This window comes from Peromyscus eremicus, chromosome 9, assembly GCF_949786415.1.
Source record: "Peromyscus eremicus chromosome 9, PerEre_H2_v1, whole genome shotgun sequence".
NCBI classification, from domain to species: Eukaryota; Metazoa; Chordata; class Mammalia; order Rodentia; family Cricetidae; genus Peromyscus; species Peromyscus eremicus.
The window spans coordinates 88,641,304-88,663,408 of record NC_081425.1 but is presented as its reverse complement, the minus strand read 5'-3'; the positions used below and the strand labels follow the sequence as shown (position 1 = coordinate 88,663,408).

General features: G+C 43.4%; 1 protein-coding gene and 1 long non-coding RNA gene across 3 annotated transcripts in view; one reads left to right on the top strand and one right to left on the bottom strand.

The window, feature by feature from the left end:
• LOC131919654 (disks large homolog 5-like) overlaps positions 1-7,476 on the bottom strand; it is a 406,205-nt gene extending 398,729 nt beyond the window's left edge. Inside the window, exon 1 of one of the 2 annotated variants that reach the window (XM_059274043.1) lies at positions 7,309-7,476. In XM_059274043.1, the coding sequence (XP_059130026.1) occupies positions 7,309-7,438 (130 nt within the window). In that variant the 5' untranslated portion in view covers positions 7,439-7,476. Of the gene's footprint in view, positions 1-2,322; positions 2,532-7,308 lie in introns of those variants that run through there. The other variant, XM_059274048.1, reaches the window with a different exon arrangement.
• On the top strand, positions 1,488-16,222 carry LOC131919675 (uncharacterized). The gene is made up of 3 exons (XR_009381357.1): positions 1,488-2,690; positions 14,964-15,122; positions 16,097-16,222. It is a non-coding gene; the product is annotated as an uncharacterized LOC131919675 (long non-coding RNA).
• The last annotated feature ends 5,883 nt before the right edge of the window (positions 16,223-22,105 follow it).

The window sequence follows — 22,105 nt, the reverse complement described above, 5'->3', positions numbered from 1 at the left end:
AAAGTCATGTCAAGGAATTCGGTCATTATCACTGAGGAGGAGGGTTGAGTTCTCTGAAATAAGCAAGCACCTGGGGAAGGCTACGGTTAAGGGAAGGTTAAGGTTAAAGGAAGTTTAGGATTTTACTCCATCAAACTGGCTTGCAAGCATGCTTTTTTGGCATTTTCTTGTTGCTAATTGATGGAGGATGGCTCAGCCCTCTGTGAGTGTGCAAGTGATCCTGGGCCTCAGAGGAAAGCTACCTAAGCAAAGCAGTAAACAGCATTCTCTGTGGTTTCAAGCCCCTGCCTTGTGATCTTGCCTTGGCTTCCCTTAATGAGGGACTACAACCTGTGAGATGAATAAACCTTTCACTTTCCCAATTTGGCTTTTTGAACTTTTATCACAACAATAGAAAGCTAACTAGAACACTTGCCATATTCTCAGGGCATGCTGTCATATCCGACTTCTCCTTCCAGTTTGTAGCCTCTTTTTTCAACAATTATAAACTTTCTGGACACTGTAATCCGTTGCAATATCCACTCTATCAATCACACCCAATGCTTACCCTAACCCTAACCCTAACCCTAACCCTAACCCTAACCCTAACCCTATCTGTCTTCCTCTCTCAATACCAGGGAGATTGGGGGTGTCTTGTCAGAACAAAGATAAATCCCATAGTTGATGAAAATTACCTCTGAACTTCAGCAGAATTCATTCCAGCCATCGTAGATACCAAAAGCGTGATTAACTAGTGACATGTCAGGCTGGAGATATTAAGAACCAGAGTTCCTCAGGGGAGCCCTCAGACACAAGAGCAAAAACTCCCATGAAGAATGATGGGCCATTCCTGCATTAAAGTTTGAAGAAAGATGAATGGCTATTGAGAGGCCACACAGAGATATGCAATGGCATTTACAGAAAATCAAATGTGTAATAGTTATGGGGATAGTATGTAGTGTGTCACTGCTGTGGTACTTCACCTAGAGCTACATGAAAGCCCAATTCCGTGATCTGGAGCCTCCTGTGACAATGCACATGCCTTTAGGAAAGGGGACACAGCCAGCTTAAAATACAAGATGCATCGGAGCATGAGAGAGGCAGGCAAAGGGCACAAGAGGACGGATTATTAAGGGGTCCTTTACCATAGACCTTTCCCAGAGCCACACTACACACTTTTGAATTTACTGACAGTCCTAAAATGAAGAGCTAGCACCATGTTCAGCCTGGATTGACAATTCACCAGAAGTCTAGACTGTGGCTTCAGAAGTGTACTTGGTGGACCCCAGAAGAAATGAGTGATGTGGGTTAAACTATGTCCATTCAGATGTTATATCATACTGACAACCATGTTAGACAAGGTTAGGTAATCACCAATTCTAGAAGTCAATGGACACCACCTGCCCTACACATTACCTCATCTCAGTCAATCCTGACACACTAAAGGATTATCAGGAAGTGACTGACAGATGAGACTTTGCCCTAGCTGGTTCTGAAAGATGACTTGAGTCTCTCCCTCTGTAGATGTCAGTTCTCACATCTTTCTATAGGGAGATGGGTGTCTCAGAAGTTACCTGGCTTCCCCTGTATCCCTGCACAGGGTGACCTAAGATGCCCAAGCTTCAGAGCCCTCAGCCTTGTCCTTTCCTGGACATAATCCTGGAGATAATTGCTACTCTCACAAGCACTCAAGTAGTATAGGGATGCCCAAATCACTTGGATGATGCTTCAGAGTCTCATGTTAATGGAGAAGCCATGCAGCGGCGGAACATAATCAACGTTTCACAAAGGCATCTTCACTGGCAGCTCAGGACACCTAGATCCTGTAGGAAGGGGAAAGTCTCAGTCCGGGTCTGCTGAATCTAACAGTTCTCAGGCGGAACTGGAGACCTGGGTGCCACCCACAGCTGGGAAGTCAGTAATCTTAGGGGGTCAGTGAAAGACAGCAGCACTTGGTGCCTCAGCCCTGCTGGTGTCTACGATGTAAAGTAAGACAAGCTCAGGCTTTGCCAGGGCACTCTCCTGTCCCTGTTATTGATGGCACACAACCTAAGAACTCCAGTGGGGGTGAAGTGCAATGATGGTACTGAAATCTAAAAATTCCTGTGTCTCCTTCCCCACTCAGAGTGAGACAGAGGGTCCCCAGCACAAAGACTACAGTCTTGTCACTTCCTGACTATGTTATATTAACCATCATGAACCCTTGATCTGGATCTGCTCATTAGGAACCCATAGAAGCAGGATAGGCCTATTGCTTCTCAGAAGCTCCCAGTTCCTGATTGACCCTGGCAGGCTCAAGCCCATCACACCCAGAAAGCTCCCCAGACCCTTCCCTGAACTCACTGCATCTTCCCCAGGACCATTGATTTCTCCATTCTTTCCAGTAAGACCTAGGGTCAGCTTCCTTCTGCCTTGCTCTGGTATCTCCACAAAATCTATTCTCTTTCTCAAGTAGATGCCTAAGTCTTTACACAATGTCTATAGGCAAACTGTACAGGCATTGAACGAACATCCTAAAGGCACTTAGTGTTGCTACAACACTATTGACATCACAGGGGATTCCAAGACCTCTGCTCTCCAGGATACAATAGAATTTCCAGAGAAGGGACTCCTGATGTCACAAGGAACAGCCTTTGCCTCCTGGCTAATAAATTCTCCCTGAACTGAACAGAAGCTGAGATTTCTTTCCAGGAATCTCTCCTGTGACACAGGTGAAGCCATTCAGTACCTCCTCCTTCTAAAGCTGGGAATTTTTTTCTGCTTCCTTAGAATCTTTTCACTACTTTACCCATGGAGAGTTGAACACTCACTTTATAAGCACTGCCCAAGAATGGACCTTCCTCTCCTTAACAACCATACTCAATAATATGAGAAATAAAGTATGCCAAGGAATTAGATCAGGATGATGTGGACGAGGAGGGTTGAGTTCTCTGAAGTGAGCAAGCACCTGAGGAATGCTAAGGTTAAGGGTAGATGGCCATTGAGAATTTGTAAGTGAGCTGAGACTGTTATGAGACCCAAACTCTTCTACAATGTCCTCTCTATGTGCCTGGTGTATTATCAGGCCTCTAGAGTAACAGAAGTTATAAAAATGAATCTTTATATTAAAAGGGGATTTGTTAGAATGGCTTACAGCCTGTGCTCTAGCTAATCCAACAATGGCTGGAAATGAATGCGAAGTCCAAGAATCTAGTAGTTTCTCAGTTCTTAGACTGAGTTTCTCAGCTGTATGCGATATTATGCTGTAATCTTAAAGAAGTAGGCTCTAATATCAGTGAAGGAATGGATGTGCTAACAAGGAGAGAGCAAGCAGGGAAAGAGTAAAAGCTTCCTTCTTCCATATACTTTTATAGGCTTCCAGCAGAAGGAGTGGTTCAGATTACATCTGGATTAAAGATCTGAATTAAAGGTGTGACTTCATTCCTCAAAGTTCCACAATAAAGTAGTTCTCCCTACATTAAATTAAGTAGAAATAGACCACAGGTGTTCCCTCTATTTTGGGGTTATATTATTCCCAGATGCCATCATGTTGACATCTAAAAATAGACATGAAAGTCTTAATCCTATCTACTAATATTCTTGAGCAATGTAAAGATGTAAAGGAAGGAGTGGCAATAATCAACAGGTACATGGGAATCAGCTGGAGATCTCATGGTCATGATGACTCTCAGTGGCTCTGTTATGGCCATACATGGCTAAAATAGAATGAAATACCAGTCTCTGGTTTCTTGAGAAAGAGGGGAGCAGCCAGAAACCCAGTACTTTAAGAATCTGGTCTTTCTCTATAATTGAAGATTTGAAATTCAGATAATTATGTTTTGTTTGATAGTAACTGTGTTTTTTTTAAAAAAAAAAAAGTGCCCATAGATAAAAAAATGGGTGCTCTTTAAAGAAAAAGAAGAAAGGCCTAAAACAACAGCACATTGGATCTGTCATAAAGAGGAGGGTGTCTCAGACCATGTGAATTTTAACTTGAACACCTTCAGACCATGTATTGCTTACTCCATACATCCTGTAATGGGAAAAAACTCCTTCCTAAAGCAGAAAGGACTGTGATGACTAATGTGTGGTCTTCATTGTCATCAACAGCTAGATGCCACCTATTGCTTTCAAAGCAAAAAGGGTCCCTTTAGATTTGAAATTTCTCTAGGGTCATACAAGTGGGATTTCAGGCAACAGCACCAGGATACAAATCCTACTCCACAGTTGACACCACCATGATGAGCATGGGCACTGCAGTGTGTGTCACCAAGAGTACTGGCATTCGACAATGTGCCTGGTACAGCTTCAGAAACTTACAACATGTATAATTCTGAAAATGGAATGGAGCCTTCCCCCAAATCAAGCAGAATTGACTCCTCCATTTCTTTAGAAAATAATCTCAAGCATGCAGATGAGTAACTCAGGCTTGTATTGGGACCTAGCCTCTGTAATAAGGGCAGGACCTCTGATGGGAACTTTTCCACAACACTTCAAGGAAGGTTAAAGCTGCTGGAAGCCAACAGCTACTCCAAATGTCCCCACTACAGTGTCAAGAACCATGGCTAGGCATGTGTCTCCCTCCCTAATGCAGTCCCCTGACTGTGGAAGGCATAAGCTAGCCCAGCCATGTAGAATTCGAGGACAGTATGAGCTCATATGTGATGTGATGCAGGTAAGTCCTCTTGTCCCTAGAACTTGGCAGCACCAAGGCCTGATCACACTTCCCCAGGACCAAAGCATCTGACTGTCTGAGGTTATGGTAGATGGCCAGGGGAATTTCCCTCCCTTCTTATTGGCATCAGATTCCCATGGAAACTGTAGGGATCCACTAGGTTGAAGTGAAGCAACACCCTACCCAGAGAGGGACAGATCATTAGTCCATCCGTTCCTCCTGCCACTCTTTGCCAGTCTGAATGAAATGAAGGAGTTCCCAGAAAGGCAGCTGCAGCCTGAATAATTCATGGCTCTCCGAAACTCACCATCAGAGAATCTTGAATCTAGGTCTGTTCTTAAGAAGCCCGGAGAAGCAGAATAGCCCCATTGTTTCCCAGAAGCTCCCAGATGCTGAGCTCCATACTGGAAGGCCCAGCTTAACTTCACCTCCTCCATGAAGCTCACTGTGCCTTCTCCAAAATCATTTATTTCTCCAGGCTTTACACTAAGACCAAAGGCAAGCTTCATTCTGCCTCTCTCTGGTCACTCCATGTTCTCTATTCTCTTTCCCAAGCAGCCAGCTCAATATTGCCAACATGTCTATGGACACTGAACGAATACCCCACAGGCATGTGGTGTTGCCACAACACTGGTAACATCACAGAGAATATCAAGGGCTCTACAGGATAAGATAGAATTTCTAGAGGAAGAACTACTAGGGTCACCTCCACAGCCCTCACCTACTTACTAACTAGCTCTTCTGCAATGCACAAAAAGCCATGTTGCCCTTCTCAGGAGCCTTTCCAGAAACATAAGAACTTCAGTACATCGCCTTTACAAAGCCAGTGATCTCTCTCTGCTTCATTAGAGTATTTTTACTACTTCAGGTATGGGAATTGGAAGTCTCTGTTCCAAACACATCTGGTGAAATTGCTCATCATTTCTTCAATCTCTAATTAATAACATGAGAAATTAAGGTTGCTAGGGTATTAGGTCAGGATGGTGGGGAGGAAAGATCAGTCTCCAGATGTAAACAAGCACATTGTGGAAAATCCCCAAGGCTGTTACAATACGTGGGAGTGGTGGGAGATTGTGGGTGTCCAGTCAGAACAAAGATAAGTCCCACAATCAATGAGGAAAATTACCCCGAATCATCAGAGGAATACATTCTAGCCCTCATAAACTACCAAAAGATGATCAACTAGTGACGTGTCTGGCTGGGGATACTAAGAACCAGAGTTCCCCAGGGAAGCCCTCAGACACAAGAGCAAACACTCCCACAAGTGTAAGGCTCCATTCCTGCACTGGGGTTTGAGGAAAGGTGAATGGCTAGTGAGAGGCCACACACAGATGTGTGTGCAAAGGTATTCACAGAAAATCAAATGTGTCATAGTCATGGGGATAGTATGTAGCGTGTCACTGTGGTGGTGCTACCCCTAGAGCTACACAAAAGCCAAATGCTTTGATTGGAGCCTCCTGTGACAATGCGCATGCCCTTAAGAAAGGTGACACAGCCAGCTTAAATTACAACATCCATCGGAGCATGAGAGAGGCTGGCAACAGGCACAAGAGGACAGGTTATTAGGGGTCCTTTACCATAGACCTTTCCCAGAGCCACACTTTGGAATTTACTGACAGTCCTGAAATGAAGAACTAGCACCCTGTTTGGTCTGGATTGACAATTCACCAGAAGTCTAGACTGTGGCTTCAGAAGTGTACTTGGTGGATCCCAGAACAAATGAGTGATGTGAGGTAAACTATGTCTTTTCAGATGTTATATCACACTGACAAGTCATGCTAGACAAGGTGAGCTATCTTAGTAATACCCAATTCTAGAAGTCAAAGCACAGCACCTGCCCTACACACTGCTTCATCTCAGTTAATCCTGACACACTGAAGGATACACAGAAAGTGACTGACAGATGAGTCTTTGCCCAGGCAGGTTCTGAAAGCCCAGACTTGAGTCTCCCCTCTGTGGATGTCAGTTTCCCATCTCTCTATAGGGAGGTGGATGTCTTAGAAGTCAGTTGGTTTCCTCTGTCTCCCTGCACATGGGGACCCAGTGGACAGCCTCTTAAGGCTTACTCACAGCTGTAGAGGATACACCTTGGCTACAGAGCCCTCAGCCATGTGCTTTCAGATGCATGGAGATAATTGCTACTGTTATAATCACTTGGGTAGTGTAGGGAGGCCCAAGTCCCTTGGTCTAGGCTTCAGAGTCTCATGTTAATGGAAAAGCCATGCAGGGGCAGAACATAGTCGTCAGATTCACAAAGCCATCCTCACTGACAGTCCAGGACACCCAGAGCTGGCAGAAAGGGGACAGTCTCAGTCCAGGTCCACTGAATCTAACAGCTCTCAGGCTGAACTGGAGACCTGTGTGCCATCAACGGCTGGTAATTCAGAAACCTCAGGGGTCACTGGAAGACAGCAGCACTTGGGGGCTCCTGCCCTACTAGTGGCTATGATGTCAAGAGTAAGAACCTCAGGGTTTTCCAGGGTACTCTCCTTTCCCTGTTATCACTGGCACATAACTAAAGGACTCCAGTGGCTGTGAAACCCAGTCATGGTACAGAAATCTCATTAATTCCTCTGTGCCTCTATCCCAGAAGTTCCCAGTTCTTGAGCCCTCACTCTGGAAAGCTGAAGGCCACCACATCCAGAAAGCTCCCCAGCCCCTTTCCCAAAACTCACTGTGTCTTCCCCAGGACCATTTTTTCCATGTTTTCCAGGGAGACCTAGGAGCAGATTCCTTCTGCCTCACTCTGGTCTCTCCATGCTGTCCATTCCCTCTCCTAAACAGACCTCTGAGTCTGGACAGCATGTCTAGAGGCCAAGCTTGTGGTCACTGAACTAATGTCCTCAAGGCAATCAGTGTTGCTACAACACTAGTGACATCACTGGGGATTCCAAGAGCTGTCCAGGATACAATAGAATGCCCAGCAAAGGGTCTGCTGATGTCTTTGCCTCCTTGCTAATTAGTTCTCCATGAACTGGCCAGGAGCTGTGGTCTCCTTTCCAGGAGACTCTCCTGTGACACAGGGGAAGCCATTCAGCACCTCTTCCTTTCAAAGCCAGAGATTTCTCTCTGCTTCCTAAGAATTTTTTCAGTAATTCACCCATGAAGAGTTGAACACTCACTTTATAAACACTGCCTAAAATTGGCACTTACCCTCCTCACATCCATACTTAATAATATGAAAAATAAAGCATGCCAAGGAATTGGGTCATGATCATTGAGGAGGAGGGTTGAGTTCTCTGAAGTGAGCAAGCACCTGGGAAATGCTACAGTTAAGAGAAGGTGACTATTGGGAATTTGTAAGTGAGCTGAGACTGTTATGAGACACTAACTGCTCTACAATGTCCTCTCTACATGCCTGGTGTCTTAACCAGCATTCTGTAGAAGTAATACAATGATTCTCTATGGAAAGGGTATTTGTTAGAATGGCTTACAGGCAGTGCTCTATCTAATTCAACAATATCTGGCTGTGAATGGAAAGTCCAAGAATCCAGTAGATGCCCACTCCTCAAGACTGGATGTCTCAGTTGGTCTGTAGTATATGCTGGTATCTTAAAGAAGTAGGCTTTAATGCTAGTCAAGGGATGGTTGTGCTAACAAGGCAAGAGCAAGCAGAGAAAGAGTAAGAGCTTCATTCTTCCAAGTCCTTCCAACAAAAGGAGTGGTCCAAATTACATCTGGATTAAAGATCTGAATTAAAGGTGTGACCTCATCCCTCAAAGTTCCAAAAGAATTAGATCTTCATACTTTAAAATGAGCAGACCTCTCCCACAGGTGTGCCCTCTGTTTTTGTTGTTGTTGTTGTCGTCGTTGTTGTTGTTGTTGTTTGTTAATCCAGATACAGTCACATTGAAAACCAAGAATAGTCATCACAGTCTTATTCCCCTCTTCACTAATACTCATGAGAAAAAGGCTCCCTTAGAGAGTGAAAGGAAGGAGTGACAATAATCAAAATCACATCTGAGTCACCTGTAGATCTCATAGTCATAATGACTTTTAGTGGCCTTTTTTCAGTCATAAATGGTAATAATAGGATGAAATACCAGTCTTTGCTTTTGTGAGTAGGAAAGGATTAGCTAGAAACCCAGATACAAAACAATCTGGTCTCTCTATATAATTGTAGATTTGAAATTCAAATAATTATGTTATGGCTGGTAGTAACTGTGGTGAAAAAGGGTCCAAGAGATAGAAAATGGGTTCTCTTTAAAGAAAAAAGAAGAAAACAAACAGATTGTACCTTTCAGAAAGACTGGGGTGTCAGGAAGAGCCACGTGAATTTGGACTTAAACTCCTCCAGAACACATCTTGCACACTCCATGGATTCTCAGAAAGGAAAAACTCCTGTTTGAAAGAAACACCCAGGAAAGCCTTCTGTGCTTTAAGAACAAAAATGATTTATTAAAATTTGAAGTTTCTCTGATGGTCAAAGAGGCAGGATTTGGAGACAGCAGCAATAGGAAACAAATCATACTCCAGAGTTAAATCATGTTACAGAGCTCACCACTGACACTAGCGTGATGAGTGTGGGCACTGCATTGTGTGTCACCAAGAGTAATGACCATAGACAATGTGCCTGGTGCTGCTTCAGAAGCTTTCAACATCCATGGCTCTGAAAATGGGATGCAGCCTTCCCCAAATCATCAAGCAGAATGGACTCCTCCATTTCTCTAGAACATAAGCTCTGGCATGCAGTTGATGATTCAGGCTTGTATTTGGGACCTAGCTTCTGTAGCAAGGGGTAGGGTTTCTGATAAGAACTCCATCAAAACACTGGAAGGATGGTCAAAGGTGCCGTCAGCCAACAGCCCCTCCCCATGTCCACCTGCAGCCTCCAGACTTTAAGAAGTCAAATTTACCAACTTTTCCTTTGTGTCACTCATTATTTGATTTATTTTTTCATTTCTGCCATAAATCCTTTTAAATCATCCTTCTTACAGCTGAAATTTCACTGCGGACATAGAATCCTATTCATGGAGGGTCAATGTTCTTTGCAGTAAGCTGAAGTTTATGTTTTCTCCTTCTGGCTTGCTGTGATGGCTAATCTTGGCTGTCTACTTGACACATAGTTGAGGATCTGACTCCATCAAACTGGCTTGCAGGCATGTTTCTTTGGTATTTCTTGTTGCTAACCAATGGGGGATGGCTCAGCCCTCTGTGGGCAGTGCCATCCCTAGGCAGATGAGGCTGGATCTCAGAGGAAACCTAGCTGAGCAGAGCAGTAAACAGCATTCTCTGTGATTTCAAGCCCCTGTCGAGATCTTGCCTTGGCTTCCCTTAATGATGGACTGCAACCTGTGAGATGAATAAACCCTTCACTTTCCCAGTTTGGCTCTTTGGACTTTTATCACAACAATAAAAAACTAACTAGAACACTTGCCATATTCTCAGGGCATGCTCTCATAGCCCGTCCTTCTCCTTCCAGCCTGTAGCCTCTTTTTTCAACAATTACAAACTTTCTGGACACTGCAATCTGTTGCAATATCTACTCTACCAATCACAACCACTGCCTACATATCTCTATTAAAATAATTTTTATTTTTATATTTCATATGTCATGTTTCTCTCTAATATGGCATGCTTCCCTACTTTACCCTTTCAAATTTATCTCTGGATGTTCCTGCCTGTTCCACTTCAAAAACTATTTTTTGCCCAATAATAGGACATTTATGGTCATATTAAGTTCCACAGAAATGGGTGATATATTGTATTCACATTTTCTTTTTTCTTTTTTTTTTTTTTTGGTGGGGGGTTTCTCTGTGTAGCTTTGTGCCTTTCCTGGAACCCGCTTTGTAGACCAGGCTAGCCTCGAACTCACAGAGATCCGCCTGGCTCTGCCTCCCGAGTGCTGGGATTAAAGGCGTGCGCCACCACCACCTGGCTTATATTCACATTTTCTAATTCAATATCTATTGCTTTAGTATTATTAATTTAGCAAAATTGACCTTTTATATTACCTACTTATCCACAAAACTTTTAAAACTTCCATTCATTTAAGTCTTTAGGGTCTTTCAGAACATCAGCTTTGAAGGTCTTGCATGTATTTAGGATTGCTCTTGGGTACTTCATAGCAGTTTTCATTAATAGCATTTTTTTTTTTTTTTTTTTGGTTTTTTGAGACAGGGTTTCTCTGTGTAGCTTTGCGCCTTTCCTGGAACTCACTTGGTAGCCCAGGCTGGCCTCGAACTCATAGAGGTCCGCCTGGCTCTGCCTCCCAAGTGCTGGGATTAAAGGCGAGCGCCACCACCACCCAGCTCATTAATAGCATTTAAAGTGTGCTAATCCAAAACGTCTTGTCATACATTTTTAAGCCTTTTGTGAGTGGAACTGTTTCCCTGACTTCTTTGTCAGTATGTTTGTGATTGGTGTACAGGAAGGCCACTGACTTTTGTGTGTTATTGTTGCAATCTTTCCCTGACGACCACCAGGCTGAGCTCTGGGAATCCAATTGATGAGAGAGAGGAGGGATTCTGCATGTGGGGGACGTCGAGATCATAATGGGAAGACATGCAGAGATGACCAGCCACACTAGTGGAAGCCCATAAACTGTAGACTAGTGGTTGTGGAGCCCCCATGAGACTGGACTAGGCCCTCTGGATACGGAAGATGGTTGTTTGGCTCGAACTCTTTGGGGGCCACCCAGGCAAGGGGATCGGGATCTGTCCCTGGTCTATGGGCAGACTTCTGGGAGTCTGGGGCCTGCGGTGTGACACCTTGGTGCAGTGGGAAGGGGTTTGGACCTGCCTAGGCTCAGTGTGCCGGACTCTGCTGACTCCCCATGGGAGACCTTGATTTGGGGGATGTGGGGATGTGGGGTGGCTTGGGAGGGAGGGCTGGGGTGGGAGGTGGTGGGATCTGTGGGTGGTATGTAGAGTAGAAATTTTCTTTTTTTTCTTTTTTTTTTTTTATGGTATGTACTCACTCATAACAGGATACTAGATGTGGAACAAGGATGACTGGACTGCTACTCACATCACCAGGCAGGCTACCTGGAAAACAGGACCCCAAGAAAGACACAGGGATCGCCCAACGACAGAGAAATGGAATGAGATCTACATGAACAGCCTGGACATGAGTGGGGGTAGTGAAGGGCGAGGGTCGAGGGAAAGAGAGCTTGGGTGAGTGGGAGATCCCAGCTGGATCAACAACAGAGAGGGAGAACAAGGAATAGGAGACCATGGTAAATGAAGACCACATGAGAATAGGAAGAAACAAAGTGCTAGAGAGGCCCACAGAAATCCACAAAGATACCCCCACAACAGACTGCTGGTAATGGTCGAGAGACAGTCCGAACTGACCTACTCTGGTGATGGGATGGCCAAACACCCTAATTGTCGTGCTAGAAACCTCATCCAACTACTGAGGGATCTGGATGCAGAGATCCATGACTAGGCCCCAGGTGGATCTCTGGGAGTCCAATTAGCGAGAATGAGGAGGGTTTATATGAGCGAGAATTGTTGAGACCAAGGTCGGATAAAGCACAGAGACAAATAGCCAAACAAACGGAAACACATGAAATATGAACCAATGGCTGAGGGGTCACCAACTGGATCAGGCCCTCTGAGTGGGTGAGACAGTTGATTGGCCTGATCTGTTTGGGAGGCATCCAGGCAGTGGGACCGGGCCCTGTGCTCATTGCATGAGTTGGCTGTTTGAAACCTGGGGCCTATGCAGGGTCCCTTGGCTCGGCATGGGAGGAGGGGACTGGACCTACCTGGACTGAGTCCACCAGGTTGATCTCAGTCTGTGGGGAAGGCTTTGCCCTGGAGGAGATTGGAATGGGGGGTGGGCTGGGGGGAAGGTGAGGGGGGCGGGAGGGGGGAGAACAAGGGAATCTGTGGCTGATATGTAGAACTGAATTGTATTGCAAAATAAAAATTAAAAAAAAAAAGAAATTTTCTTAATAAAGAAAAATGAAAAAAATTGCAATCTTTCACTTTTATGAATCTATTTATCAGGCTTAAGGGACTTCTGATAAATTTTTAGTTTTATTTGTTTAGAATCATACCATCTGCAAATAAGGACATTTTGACTTTCCCATTTGTATCCCTTTTATCTCCTTCAGTTGTCTTATTGCTCTTGCTAAGAGTTCAAGTTCTATATTGAATGGAAGCAGAGGGTGAACATCCTTTTCCTGTTCCTGCTTTTTTTGGAATTGCTTTAAGTGGGCTTGTTGTACATTGACTTCATTATGTTGAAATATATGCTCTATATCCCTAGATTCTCCAGGACTTTTATCATGAATGAAAGTTGAAGTTTTACAAAGACCTTTTTTTTTTCATATACTCAGAGAGTCATATTGTTTTTGTCCTTTACACATTTTATGTGGTAAAAGAAATATGTTGATTTGTGTATGTTTAATTATCCTTGCAGGTTTCAGGTGAAGATAACTTGACCATAGCAGATGATTTTTTTGATGTGATCCTGAACTTAATTTGCAAGTATTTTATTGAGAATTTGTGAGTATTTTGTCATCAGGGTAATAGGCCTATAATTCTATCTATCCATCTATCTACTATGTATCTATCCATCTACTATCTATCTATCTATCTATCTATCTGTCTGTCTATCTATCTATCTATCTATCTATCTATCTATCTATCTATCTATCTACCTACCTACCTACCTACCTATCTCCCTTTCTCAACACCAGGGTATTCCTGGCTTAAAAAAAAATTTGGATGAGATCCTCTTTTTCCTATTTTATGGAATAGTCTACGGAGTGTTAATTGTTCTTTAAATGTCTAGTCAAATTCTATACCAAATCTGTCTGGCTCTGGGCTTCTTTTATTTTGTTATTATTAAATTTTTTTATTTATTTTACATACCAACCAGTTTCCCCTCCCTCCTCTCCTCCCAATCCTTCCCTCCACCTCCTTTCTACCCCCCTCCATACACTCCTCAGAAACTGTAAGACTTCCCAGGGGAGTCAACAAGGCCTGGCATATCAAGTTGAGGCAGGACCAAGCTCCTCCCTGCTGCATCAAGGCTGAGCAAGGCATCCTACCATAGGGAATAGGCTCCAAAAGGCCAGCTCATGCACCAAGGACAGATTCTGGTCCCGCTGTTAGGGACCCCACAAACAGACCAAGCCACACAACTGTCACTCACATACAGAGAGCCTAGGTCAGTCCCCTGCAGACTCCCTAGCTGTCTTTCTAGAGTCCATGAGTTCGAGTCAGCTGCCTATGTGGTCTGTTCTTCCAACTGATGTGGGTTGTCCCTGTGCCTATGAAGTCTGTTCCTTTTACCAGTATAGGTTTTGCCTGTGCCTGTTCTTCCAGTTGGTGCAGGTAGTTCCTGTGCCTCTAGGAGCTGCTGAAGTTGTGGGGGATAGCTGGTGGGGACATGGGTTTGGTGGGTCTGGGCAGATGAATGGGTCTTGCAGTTTACAGAGTCCGGTGGGTGTCTGTGGTGGTAGAGTAGCCAGCCCACTAGACTCTTAACTGCTGGCAGGCTGCTGGGGCTGCTACTGCGGCATTTTTTAAGGAGAATGGGAGACAGAGGGGCAGGACCAGAGCTCTGCTGCAGTACAGCATCATGACACGACTCTTTCTGCTTGCATCACACACACAACCAAGAGTGTGAATCTGCTTTGTGTTGCAGGCACATGCATAGAAAGCCATTTTGTTGAATTTATTAAATTTGACAATTTCATTTACGTTGTAATGCATTCCAGTTATTCTTATCCCTCCATGCTGTCAATACCCACATCCCCAATCTCTTTCCCACATCATGTCATTTTGTCTTCTGAGCCACTGAGTTAAACTAGGGCCATCTGTGTGAGCACAGGTTCAGTGGTATCCACTGGAGCCTGGTGGGCTTGATAGGGGGTACTAAATGGTAGACAATGAATCCCCCTCTCCCCAAATTCATCAGTGGATAGTAGTCCAGCAGTAGGATCAGGGCCCAGTAAGTTACTCTCCTTTCCATGGCTGATGGACAGAGTCAGTCTTGCTCAGATCCAGTAGGGGACCTGCTGTGAGTTCATGACTCAACAGTGCAGGGCATTTCCAGCCCTTCTCCAGGGTTTCTGGATCATGGGTCTTCCCGCTCCCTCTTCTGCAGTGTTCCCTGAGCCTTCGAGGGACTGGTATACAGTTCTTGTTTAGGGCTAGCTCAGTGTTGTGTCAATCATTTCTCCCACCTGACACTTCTCCTTTCTGGCAGCCTCTGCAAGCCCTGCCTGTCCTCCAGGGCTAGCTCCAGTCTGCATTAAACCAGTCATCTCCACCTGACACATTCCAATTTCGCAAATCCATCCTGTTTCAGCCCTTAAAAGCCAAATTTTTCCTGTTTCTTAGCCTGCCTCTAAAGTCTCAATCCCTTTCAGTTTCTCAGGTTGCTCCTTGGAGACCTCATTGCTCAATGTGACTGCTCAAGCAGTTGTCTAGGAATTGTCCCCCTTGTCAATACCTCCATACAAAACTTGGAGTCCACTGCTCTAGGCTAACCTAATGGAATCACAGAAAACTGGAGACTGGATAAGAGGGTAAGAGTAACATGTTCGATTCGGGGAGCGCCTTAGCTAACACCACAGAACTACTTGAGTAGGAATCCCTTCTTACTTAGCTGCAAGCAGCAGGAATACTGTCAAGGATGCCTGGGGCCCAAACAGTCAGGGCCTCTGTGTGGTTTCCCTTTGTCCACAAGGACAGCAGCCTGTGGAGAAGCAGCTGCAGACATTGGTGTTACTGTTTCAAAGACCTAGAAGGAAAGGTAAAGACATGAAAATAACAAGTGCTTCCCTGCCTTGTGCTGGCTAATCCCTGTGGTCCAACTCAACCATGGAGCTTGGGACCAGTCTGCTCCCAGATGCCATGTGAACCTACAAGAAAAGCCTGGATGATGACACAGGAATCAGCCAGGTACTCATTGCCCCAAAGGATCAGATGTTAAATTCTGCCTTGTCTGCTTTTTATTTTTTTAGAATATCTATATTTATTATTTTCTAAAAATTGACACATATATTTTCATGTACATGCTTGGAAAAATGTATGGTAGGATGGTTGAACCTAATTAAAATATGCATTACCTCAAAAGCTTTACATTTAAAATAATACTATATTGGAATTGGTTAGAAGCAACACTTTTAGCTTCCTGGCAGTTCTTGGCAGTTAACTATCAGAACATTAAACCTCTGCCCAACTGGCTTTTTGAACAGGAACCTAGAAGCCCAAAACTTCAAGCTTCCAACTTTCACTTCTGGCCAAGATGGCAGCCTTGCATACTCTCTTGGGATCATAAGCCAGACTAAGGTCATCCAAGCAATGGGTGAAGAAAGGGGTGAGACTGATGTGTCAGGGGGATTCATGGAATAGGGAGAGGGAAGGAGTGGTGGTGGTTATGGAAGCCCTTGTCCACAGCTCCCAGGGTAACCAGGATCTCCACCCCCAGAACAACACTCTTGTCAATAAGAATGATATCCATAGATGTGAGCATCACTGTGCCATCTGCATTCCACAGGAATGTGCAATGAACAAGCTGCATGGAGAAGTTTTACTTCAACAATACCAGGGTACCAGTGTGCACAGGATGAAGCAGACCAGCCTTGGGAACATCACCACCATCACAGCTTTTATGTCCGACAAGTCCAACTTCTCTGATGGCTGTGCAAAGCAGCCCGATGTGAGAGGGGTAAGCCACATCAGAAATTGTCATATATGGAGAACTTCCAGGTGGGAACCAGTGATCCCATACAGGACTCCCATGAGAGGCAGATGCTTGAAGAGCACAGTTCTCATGCTGTGGTCCAGCTTGGGCAGGAACTCCCCACCCAATCCTGGTAGCTGAGGTCATATGTGTCTTTCACTTCTGGGTAGAGATGGGCCATCTTTCGTTTCCCTCTCCCATTCTGCAGACCCCAGGGAAACCATCATGGAGGAGCTAGAGATATCTGGCCTGTGGCCAGCACTGTGGTTCCCACTTGCTGGGTCACTTTTCCTATGCTGAGACTGTAGAGCAGAATTTGGCACCACTGAATTGGGGGATGGACTTCACTTCAGGGCCTGTTTGGTCAGGCCACTGACAGCACTATGCTCTGAAGCCTCTGTGCCTCTCATATCAGATAGGTGTCCAGACTGACTGGCTGTGTGCAGATCTCCCAAGACTGAAAATTTACAGTATAGACTGGTGATGGGTTGACCATGTCCCTTTTACCCTCTGCCAACAAAGAGCCAAGTGTACAGGGCTGGCTGCCAGAGCAGCCCCATGGGAAGGTAAAGGCCAGAGAGAGGAAGGGACAGAAGCCAAGTAGAGCCCAGCGTAGACCCATTTGTGCCTTTTAAAAAACAAACAAAATGTTTTAGCTAAAGCATGCCTCACCTCCCTATTCTCCTTTGCCCATCCTAATGTCATTTTCTTTTTCCCACAATTCCAAAAGCAGCCATAGGGGACTGGTAATTATACTGTCACTGTTTGTACTTCCTACATCTAAACAAGAGTGGGGCTTTAAAATTCAGTATTGTTTCATCTCTATGAAGTTGATGTATATTAGCCCAATTCATTCATTTAACAAAGTTGCACGCCACTATCCCGTCCTCTTGGGCTGTAAGCTTCACCATTACAAAGAATGATCAGGGAACAAAGGTGCTTGCTGGCACTTACAGGTGCACGTGCTTTTCTTCTATAACTGCAATAGTTGGCCAAAGTATCACCACACATGCTCAGCACTAATAACATGATGTGACTGACCTCCCAAGTGACAGGCCCACCAAAACAAATACTTCCTGGTTTCCTACACTCTCTTCAGGGAATTGCCAGATCTTCATCTTTTTAATGTGAAAGTTACAAAAATAGTTTTGATAATGTAGCTTGCATTACCCTGCATGATCATTTTTTGTTTGTTAGCCATTAGTCAGGAAGGAGGCAGTTGGCTTGCTAGGTCATGTTGTTGGGGGAAGGCGTTTACGATGGGTTAGTATTGACTCTTTCATGTTGAACAGAATTCAGGAGTGATGGCTTTTCATTAATGGGAAGACTTCTGACATAATCTCCCTCCTCTCTTTGGGCCTGTTCAGATCCCTTCCTTCATGATTCAACCTTAAAGGGTCATATTCTTTAGTTATCTGTGGGTTTCTTAACATAGGCCTCATGAAAACTAGACAAGCACTCGGCCCCTGAGCTGTACTCCCAGACCCTTTCTACTGGTTCAAAGTGAACTACTTTCCCTCCTGCTCTAGTTCTTCCTCTTCCCATCACTCTACTAGGATGTCACAGACATACAGACAACCTTAAGAGACTACTGTAAATAGTTATTTGTGTTATTATAATATGCATTAAATAATTATAACATTAAATTATAATTATTTAAATTTGAATAATTTTAAATTATTTTATTTAAAGAAAAACAAAAATTTTTATTATATTATTACAAAATTCCAATGCAATTCTAGATGACTTGGCCACTGGACCCTATTACGATACGAACAATAAATAGGAATAAGCCTAAGGATTTATAAAAGACTATGACAGATTCTTTGCATGAATATGAGCCAGAAAATGAAACACAAGAAAATAAATCTTACACGCTAGAAAGTAAGCTTTTCCAGTGCAAGGTCAAAAGTAAATGAGTAGAGCAAAATCAAAAGGAAAAATGTTGGCTCCAGGCAAGGGTGAATGCTCCTGGCTGTCTGCTCCCCTGACTGAAATATTATATCCTCCTCTGCCTGAAGACTATAATGATGATTAAAACAAATGCGGGGAAGATGATGTGCTGTCTTTCAGGAAAGGAGCACCTTTGTTTTCTGGGAGCAGGGATGCACAGCATAAGTTACTGGATTCTAGAAAAAAAGACAGAAGAACTTTCTAAAATTAGGGGCCTGATGAACCATATCAAAATTTTGTTCCTGGTCTTTTACAGGTCAGTCACATGATGGTTGATGGGGAAGCAGAAATACTTATTGTTAAACTGGCATATGAGAATGCTAATGCTGCCTGCCATACTGCTATCCAACCCTTTAGAGAAAAAAGAGATATTAACGTTACAACCACCTCCGTGCTGATATTGGGCCTAAGCATACTCAAGGGTTAACTCTGGCTCTCTAAGGGCAATCATTCAACAAGGAAAAAGGAATGAATAAGGACAAATAGTCCAACTTTAAGTCAAAAGTCTGTTGCCACTGCTTTAAAAAGAGCTAAAGAGCTGTTTCCTCTGGCTTTTATTAAGCATTAGATGGATGATATTCTGCTTTCTACAAAAAATAAAATGCTAAAATATTTGTTTACAAAAATAAAAATTAGATAACCCTTTACATTTATATTTCTCATGAAAACAGTAAAATATCTGTTAAATACTTCAGATGACTTAATAATGGTTTCTGCTATTTTATGCCCCTGTAAAATATTTAAAAACTAACAGTGCTCCTACATACATTGCCAAACCTTTCCAAGAATTTTTCTAACAGTTTGCTATAACTCACATCACAGACATTCCATATAACTCAGTCAATCTTTTGTGGAAAAAACTAATGGACAACTTAAATGTTATTTAAAAATAAAGGAGGGGAGTAGGGTAGAATGACTACTCCATAATATTTTATCTTCTCTTCTATACACTATATAAATTGAGAGAAAATATAAAATTTCTCTAAAATTTGGGCAAGGATGGCCTTACTGCTGCAAAACATTTTTGGACCCCTCCAAACAATTCAGGCTCAGGGGTCTTTGGAGAGATGCTATGCCTGGCTAATTGAATGGCCCAGCTCCAATAATTCACTGGAGCCAAGGCTGCTGTGTTGGTGATTTTTCCTCAAGCTTCTCAAAAGCCAGTATGGAAACCTGACTTACTCATCCTATGGAAAATGGACAAAGAGGTTCCAACATGTCTACAGAGGCTACACAAGAAAAAAAGATATTGGAATGATAGGGTTGTCATACCAAAAGAACAGAATGTTCCTACAAGAATTGACTCACATGAAGGGATTAGTGACTGAGAGAAAAGAATTCATTAACTCTCAGGGGAAGGGTAGACTACAGAATTGCTACTTTTGCTATCTTGTCTCTGGAATGCACATCTTACTGCTGAGACGTACTGGGCTTATGTACCTCATCCTCCTGCGCTTCCTTTTGTTAACTGGGAAGAAAATAACATCCCTCTTTATGTCAATGACCCTGACATCTTGGGTGTCCCCACTGCTCATCATATTGTTCCCCAAGCAAAAATGGTCACATGACAATTTAAGTATTGATGTTCAAGCCTTGCATGATAAAATATTAACTATTCCACATTCAAAGTTAGTAAACTACCCTCCTCCAAAGCTCTTATTTCTTACTTCTTATTTCTTCTTATTCTCTTCTTATTTCTTCTTACTGAAGACATTGCAGATATGTTATGGGAATTCCCACACAATTAAACGCTGATGGGGGAGGGGGCTGGAGAGATGGCTCCGCAGTTAAGAGCACTGGCTGGTCTTCTGGAGGTCCTGAGTTCAATTCCCAGCAACCACCTGGTAGCTCACAACCATCTATAGTAGAATCTGATGTCCTCTGCAGGCATAAAGTTGTACATGCAGATAGAGCACTCATATACATAAAATAAATAAATAGAACTGATATTGGTCCATCTTTTACTAGTAGGAATTTTAAAGAATTCTGTTATGAAAAACAAATTCAACACATCACTGGAATCCCTTATGAGAAGAAACGTTTAAAAATAAAACGAAAAGGGAGGAAAAACACTCCTAGAGATGCTCTTGCTATGACCTTGCTTTGATTTTTAAACATTTGCCCCAGTGGGAACGTATTCCTCAAGCTTCCCACCATTTTCAGGATGCTCCGCCCTACATGCAGCCATTGTCCTATCCCATACAGTATAAAGAACTAGACCACTGAGTACCAGGATGAAAATTTTCAGTTATTTTTCTAAGCAGTTGCCTGGAACTTCTGGACAATGAATAGCAAAATGGGTTGCTGATGCCTTGAGGAATGGATCCTCTTTCCTGATGGCAAGACATTATGCACAGTGCTTTTGCATCTAGCATTGCACTTATCATGTGTCTTTTATGATTTTTTTTAGGATGTAGATGACTCCAAACAAGAGTAAATACCCTAAGATTTAAAAAAATAAAGAAGGGAGAGATGTCAGAACATGGTCAAAAGGATGATGTATGGTGGACAATGTCTTAGGGAACTGAGAGAAGCTCCAGGAAAAAAGACAGAGAGCTTTTTACCCCAGGTGCATTGATGGGTGATGTCACTCTGTATGCTGTGAATGTGCTGCTCTGATTGGTTGATAAATAGAATGCTGATTGGCCAGTAGCCAGGCAGGAAGTATAGGTGGGATAAGCAGACAAGGAGAATTCTGGGAAGAGGAAGGCTGAGTGAGGAGACACCAGCCTGCCGTCTAGGGAGCAGCATGTAATAGTACACAGGTAAAGCCATAGAACACGTGGCAACATACAGATTAACAGAAACGGGCTGAGTTTATGTGTAAGAGTTAGACAGTAGTAAGGCTGAGCTAACGGCCGGGCAGTTATAAATAATGATAAGCGTCTGTGTGACGCTTATCATTATTTATAAAAGGCTGCGGGACTATGGGTAAAAGATTTGTCCCGACCGTGGGCCAGGCAGGACACAGGAAATCTTCCAGCTACAGTGCATTTTGCTCCCAGGCTTGTACTTGGATGTGATTTTTGTGCCTCCTGTGACAAACATTTACACTCAATATATAAGACACATTTATTCTTGTTGGATGTCAGGACACAGCTATAGACCCAATCTGTTCATGATACCCTGAGTCTGGTACCTTTCTGCCTTCCCTTTGTGCTTTCCCAGATACAATCTATAGTGCCTGTCTGGTAATTGTGTTTAAATTGGTCTGTCCTGAGAAAGATCTGGGAAAAGGCTGCTCTGTTAAATATTTAGTATGTGCTTACTGGTGTTTATTTACATGTTTTTCTGGTCCTGTACTTCTGATCGTGTTTTTCTGAACTCAAACAACCTTCCTTATATCACTGCTTTCTTTTTTACACCTGTGTATAAAAGTACACTAAGCCGGGCATAGTGCACACACCTTTAATCCCAGCACTTGGGAAGCAGAGGCAGGCAGATCTCTGTGAGTTCAAGGCCAGCTTGGTCTACAAAGAGAGTTCTAGGACAGCCAGTGCTACACAGAGAAACCCTGTCTTGAAACAAACAAACAAACAAAAAAGAACACTGAAGCTGAAGTAAGGTTGTCTACAACATTAGACTATAGTCTGCCCCATTCTTTCAGGTCCTCAGATCCCAGGTCCAGCAGACAAGATCTGCACAGGTGAACAAAAGTTGACAATACCTTTCATGCATAGTGTATAATCTTTAGTGTGGCACTAACAACTGTTTTAGCTAATGACCTACTCTTGGACCTTTTGATCATTTATCTTACAAAACTTCCACACTAACCATTGCAAAACAAATTTCTGGAAGTACATTTTTGAAGCAAGCCTGCATTTTTTACCTCAGTTGATCTGTACGCAGATCTCTATCCTTTTGATAGCA